This window comes from Acanthochromis polyacanthus, chromosome 14 (assembly GCF_021347895.1).
Source record: "Acanthochromis polyacanthus isolate Apoly-LR-REF ecotype Palm Island chromosome 14, KAUST_Apoly_ChrSc, whole genome shotgun sequence".
Lineage (NCBI taxonomy): Eukaryota > Metazoa > Chordata > Actinopteri > Pomacentridae > Acanthochromis > Acanthochromis polyacanthus.
Genome location: NC_067126.1, coordinates 15,477,414 through 15,484,175, shown reverse-complemented (window position 1 = coordinate 15,484,175; position 6,762 = coordinate 15,477,414). Strand labels below are relative to the sequence as shown.

At 43.1% G+C, this 6,762-nt stretch overlaps 1 protein-coding gene across 1 annotated transcript; it reads left to right on the top strand.

Moving 5' to 3' along the window:
* The first annotated feature begins 831 nt into the window (after positions 1-831).
* On the top strand, positions 832-6,468 carry LOC127537265 (zinc finger protein GLI2-like). Its single transcript, XM_051959415.1, is given in 9 exon segments — positions 832-840; positions 2,036-2,054; positions 2,057-2,119; positions 2,122-2,202; positions 3,436-3,561; positions 3,564-3,592; positions 4,067-4,348; positions 5,408-5,774; positions 6,014-6,468. Coding segments are annotated over 9 exon segments (1,308 nt in total). The 3' UTR covers positions 6,346-6,468.
* The last annotated feature ends 294 nt before the right edge of the window (positions 6,469-6,762 follow it).

The window sequence follows — 6,762 nt, the reverse complement described above, 5'->3', positions numbered from 1 at the left end:
GCTGTTGTATAGTTTTATCACAGGCTCAGTTGTATTTTAACTAATAGAGTATATAAACACTTACCTGAAGGTGACACTGGGAAAGCAACCAATGTCACTTTTGGGTTCAGTGTCATGTCTTTTACAGATATGACTGACCATGATAGTCTGGATGCCAATCATGTCACTAGAATTATTAATTTTCTTTGCTGTTGTGAAAGTAATTTCAAAATTATGCCACTGGAGCTACTGCACTTTGATGTACACAAAGTGAATAGTACAAACAACTCTTCTGCTCCTCATTAAATCCATGCTGATTAAGTCTGGTCAGAAAGCCGTCCAATGACTGATCCTTTCCTGTTGGGTTGACACGCACTCTAATGAGCCTTCCAGCTCTCGCCAAATTCCAGCCAGAGCTCTGCAGCTGTGCCCCCTCCCCACAAACCCTTCAGCCCTGTGAACCCTAACCCCTACCCTCTCACTCCCAACAACACTCCCAACCACTGAAGCCCAGAAGGCTGGCCATAAATCCATTGTCATGCCAACTACTCTGAAGTTATAGAGCCTTATGCTCCACCTTTTTCCAGGCCAACTTCTCTTCTTGCTTTCTGCTTTCTGAGTGGCTGTCATTCACCTCAGCACAGTGGTAGGAAGGGCACATGTCAGGTCCACAAACACCGAGACCCATGGGTGGAGATGGACAGGTCGCTGTGGGCTGCTAGAAGTCAGGACCAGAGTTACCTTTAGGAACTATTGCCCCAGCTCCAGCTCCCTAACCACAAACTCTGTGAGAGCTTGCCAGCATCAGTGAGGGGACTAACAGAGGTGGTTGTGGTTTGATTGTGGGTGTAGATGGACAATGTGAGACCAGCAATTTTTTAAATCCTCACTGGACATGGTGTTTTTAAAGTTTCTTCTCTCTATAAACTTTATAAAATCCAATCAGAAATCCGTGAGTTTAGTTTAATACTTTTTTTCTTGAATGGTTCCTGACAACATCTCCCTTAGCATGTCAGATTTCGTAACAAGTCTCACAATATCAAAAAAAATAAGAAAATACACACACCTATGGGTTTTTCTGGTTTCTGTTGGACCAAAGTAATCCTTTTTCAATAGCCCCCAACTTAGGGATTCATAGTAGTGTGTAACCTGAAAATAGAGACCTGTGCTTGGGCCACACACTTGTTTCCATTTCTCTCCTCCTTCACCCAAAATAGATCTCAGCAGAATTTGCCAACCACAGAGCTTTTCACTGGTGAAGCAGTGGTCACATAAGTGAAGCATTGTGGGCTTGGATGTCCTCAGGAAATTAAGTGGTTGCTCCGGTTGTGTGGATATTTGCATGTGGTGCAAGTTTTGAAATGTGTCCGTTCAGAAACATCATGTGTGTACAGCAAGCATGTTTGCTGTATAAAAGGTTTGAGTTTGTTTCATACGACTCGTGTCAGAGGACTGGATTAAAGTTTTTCAGGTGGCGTCCTTACAAGAAAAAATAATTTCATATTATTTGGTTTCTTTTCGTTTCTCACATAATTCATGCCAGTGCTGTCTAATTTGTGTCAAACTCCTATACAAGCTGATGTAAAATTTAAGTGCACATTAAAACATCTCACAAGAAACTTTTCATTGCTCCAACCAATTTCCTGATGCGTCACAAGTAAGGAGAATAGAAGATAAAGGTGGTCACAAAATCCTCTTCCTGATCATTTTTATGAGAATCCAGAGAAGCTGATCTTCCTAGAAAAATGGTAACACAAACACACACAGCCTGAAAAAAAGCAGTCATATTATCGGTTTGTTTCCCTATTGACGGAAGGCATTTGTAAAACTGTCCATTATGATGGAAAGCTCACAATGTGAGTGCAATGATGACCACAATGCATCGGACATAATAAAAGAGGGAGCATCTTCTGGTGAGGAAAAATGCATGAATCGTGCTGACTCACACACACCACAACTTGGTATTAGTCCAGTGGTTTTCACATGTGTTGGTATCACAGAACGGACGTGTGTTCAGATACATTGTGATGACTGACTGAAGTGATATGTCTCTCAGCACATCAACAATGATCACATCCCGGTGAGAAGAAGGAGTTTGTGTGTCGCTGGGAGGAGTGTTCACGGGAGCAGAAGCCTTTCAAGGCCAGTACATGTTGGTGGTCCACATGAGAAGACATACGGGAGAGAAGCCGCATAAATGCACAGTAAGAACTTCATATTCTGGTAAAATCCTGTGATAACTGCCTGGTTATCTGACTGCTAAACACAGGATTGTCTGACTCACTGTCTAGCTGAAACTGTATTTAAGGCAGTACTTCAGTAACTTAGTATTACTCTTCTTTAAGTTAATAAAAACTACATTCACCACAATGCAGACAGCAGCGTGCTTTCTCGTATTTGCCAGCATTTCTCTGGGCCACAGCAGAAAATACACCAATTGTACACATATACACACTCAGTAGTACTGGACATGACTGACAAAAGGAACTTCATGTGAAAAATCTTTGGAATGTCCCTCTTAACTGACTGCTGAGCTGATTATTTAACTAATACTAATGCAAATAGAAGTTAGATGTTACTTGGCCACATTAGCAGCTAGACAGTCTCATCCCTACACTCCTGCTCTTGCCTCTGAAAGAATATACTCACTAAAAAGTTCATGTGATTTTCTTGTGCATATACTTGCCACCAGTGATATTTCAGTGTTGATACAGTAAATCATGGGGTTTCACTGAAGCCTTTATTTTCTGTGTGAAGATCAAATTAGGGGGGCTGTTTGCTTGCTTCAAAGCTCAATCACAGGCTCTTGTGAATGCATTAAACAGATGACTTGTGAAGGAGAGAGTTAGGAAAGTTGATTGACAGCGTGGGCGTATAATTAAAATCTGCAGACAAGCAGGGGGCCGTGGGTCCTTATTAAGACCAAGCCGTATATTCTGTGCACAAATCCCACATGCATCTTCTGATAACACTGACTCCCCTTACTCTTGTCTTTAAAGGGAGAATCTTCTGACTTTTTCATCCCCTTTCTGAGCTTCTCTTATTTGATTCTCTTTTAATTTCAAAGTCAATTACACTCACAATGACTGCTCAGAAGGGAATACCAAATTTATAGCTTGTACAGTTAACAAGTGAATACAAAGGCTAACACAGACTTCTCTTTGTTCTCAACAAAGCACACCAGACAAGAGCTCTACCACACCTCACACTTAGTTTAGATATTTCACATAATAGCCCTTTTTTACCAAAGTGTAGCAGGGCTTTGCTTTTGTGTGGCGCTCCACAGTAGGTGGGCAAGAGTCCAAAAGTAGATTACATTTAAAAACTGAAACACACAGCGGCTTTTTTGTTGTTGTTACCCGTCTCTTTCTCTGCCAGCTGCAGACAAAATAACACGGCACTCAAGCAGTCAGCCTCACGTTCCATTTGTCTGTCTGTCTGTTTCTTTCAGTTGAGGCTGCTCCAAAGCTTACTCTCGCCTGGAGAACCTCAAGACCCACCTCAGGTCCCACACTGGGGAGAAGCCTTATGTGTGTGAGCATGAAGGCTGCAATAAGGCCTTCTCCAATGCCTCAGATCGGGCTAGCACCAAAACCGCACACATTCAAATGAGGTATGTTCACACACACACACACACACACACACACACACACACACACACACACACACACACACACACACCACACAGAGAGAGAGAGAGAAGAGAGAGAGAGAGAGAGAGAGAGAGAGAGAGAGAGAGAGAGATATTGATTGATTGATTGATTGATTGATTGATTGATTGATTGATTGATTGATTGATTGATTGATTGGCAGGATTTCATGCATTTGATCTGATTTCATTCACCAGAATCATCACTTTTGAGGTCTTCACATTTGTTCTATTTTCTGTTTAAGAGTTGCATAATGGAATCACAAAAAGCTGTCACTGCTGTATTTCTGTGGTGATTTATGCAGGCCTCACATAGGACAATCTGAAAAGTCTGACGATGAACTTTTTTATTGCATGCTAATATTTTCCATCCACATCTGAAGAGAGTCAAAATTCCTTTCTTCCGCAATAAGAATCGTGTTAAATCCCTTTTGGCAGAAACCATATGTGTGTAAAATCCCGGGCTGTACCAAACGCTACACGGACCCAAGCTCTCTCAGGAAGCATGTAAAGACAGTCCATGGACCCGAAGCTCACGTCACCAAGAAACAGCGAAGTGACGCTCCTCCTAGACTACAGCCACCCAAAGGCAACGGGGAGAATGAGGCAAATTCCAAGCATGGTGCAAGAGGCGTGGATGGCAAAATTGAAGCAAACAACACCTCTAGAGGAGTGGAAGACTGCTTGCAGGTCAAATCTATCAAGACGGAGAATTCAGTGGTGAGCCCAGCCATATATAATAATCAGTTTCACCAGTTAATGTAACATGATCATGATTTTGAATTCATGGCATTGTATGTTGTTAAGAAGCCAACAATAACCTGAACTTCAATTTTCTTACAGTTTTCTACTTTACTAACATTGCTTTGAAGCTAAATGTTTTCTGCTGTTACTGCCTGCGTCCCTTCTAACCCACTCTCTGGTTGTGCTTGAACTTGCTTATCTCTTTCCCTTAAAACCTTCCTAATGGACAGACTTCACTGAGGTGAGCACCCAAACTGTCTCACTGTCTTTTTACAGCTCAGCATGGGAAATGTGTCATGTTTCATGCTACATCACTGCATTCCTGCATAACGAAATTGGACTAGGAGTGCATGATTATCCATTTTAACATATGTAAAATGTGCTGCATTATATAAGATACAAACATTATTCCGCACACAGTCTTGTGCTGTCATTAAACTGTATTTTTCTGTCCACGAGATCAGCAACCCATGATAGAAGTCATTGTCACATTAATATTCAAAAGCTGGGACTGTCTAAGCATGGGTGCTGAACAAGTACTGCTACCATCGTGCTGTGATCAAGACTTTAGTTCATTTTAAATCAGAGTGAACTACTGTTGCTGCTGGACTGTTGCTCACAGAATGTGTTTCTTATTGTAAATAAATCAATCTATTCTATATTTAATGCAATTGTGGAATTATAGGCCTGCATTAGTTATTACAAAACACTATTACAATCTGAATTTTTTAACCATAGTAATTATTTAATAGTGAAGAATGCCTAATGGTGTTCTCTGAACTTGGCATGAGACTATAGTTTATATTTTTCCCTCATTTATATTCATTTTTAATTTTTAATTTCACTTACTTTTTATCCCCTTTTTGTTTTTCTTCACATCATATATTCAAAGAGCAAATTGATGTGAGTGTTACTTTTGGCAGAATATTTATTCACTACTGGAAAATTGAATGATGAACCCCTTTCATTTAGAATCAACCTGCTATAATTTGATTCACTACGCTTATTGAATTCCTGATTGCTGTCCCGTTCCAGACATATCAGTCCAGTCCTGGCGGCCACTCGTCATGTAGCAGTGAGCCGTCACCTCTTAGCAGTGCCAACAACAACGACAGTGGGGTAGAGATGGCCATGCACAGCGGGGGCAGCTTCGGGGACATCAGTGCGCAGGATGAGTGCCCCATGGTTGACTCCACTGTTCCCACTGGGGGTCAGCAGGCTGGGGTGGGACTTCAACTGAGGAAAGCTGCAGGTCATGGTGGCGCAGTAACCATTAAGCTGGAAAACATAAAGAGGGAAAAGCTAAAGACAGTAAGGGACTCCTGCTCCTGGGTTAACTCGGCACCACAGCCGCCACAGGGACAACGCAACAGCATGAAACTGCCTCCCATACCTGCAGTCGGTAAGCAGAAACTGCTGAGGAAATCTTTTTGCTGTCATGTTTAAAAGGCTAAGTGCTCTACTGTACAATGAAGGTTGAAGATGGCGAGTGTCATCTCCATAGTAGAGCAAGTCCAAATGGAGAAACAGCCATCATCAGTAATGCTCAGTCTGTAATTGCAAACTATTATGTATACGGTATATGCCATAAGTTGTTGTCCTTATGTAATAATGTTTCTTTTTATCATTCTTCTCTGCCAGGTTCCCTGCTTGAAAGCTCCAACATAATGAGCAACTTGAGTGGTTCGTACCCTAGCCAACGCATGGGTGACCTATCTTCATGTGAGGTAACACTGCTGAACCAGCTAAATGAGCGCCGTGACAGCACCACCAGCACCATCAGCTCAGCTTACACCTTGAGTCGGCGTTCCTCCGGTATTTCACCCTGTTATTCCAGCCGTCGCTCCAGTGAGGCATCTCAGTTTGGTGCTAACCGCCACAACAATATCAGTTCAGCTGACTCCTATGACCCAATCTCCACTGATTTGTCTCGCCGCTCCAGTGAAGCCAGCCATTGTGGGGTGGGGGGGTAAGTGGAGGTGGCGGAGGAGGCCTTCCAAGTCTCCTCAGTCTTACGCCAGCTCAGCATTATCGGCTCAAGGCAAAGTACGCTGCTGCCATTGGCGGAGCTCCACCTACTCCTCTTCCCAATATGGATCGAATGAGCCTGAGGACACGCATGGCCCTCTACAGTGACTCCCAAGAAGGCTCTTCACACTCATTTCATCAGCCACCATGTGGAACTGTGCCCAGGCGATGCAGTGATATTGGATATGGCACGCAGAGCATGATGCCCCATGAAGTGCCCAACAACCTTCCACGTCGTGCCAGTGACCCAGTGCGCCGTCCCTCACTGGACCCTCTGTCCTTTCCCAGGGTGCAGCGCTATAATAGCATGAATAGTATGAACCCCATGAACACTGCATCCGCTGCAGAACGCCACCAGTCAC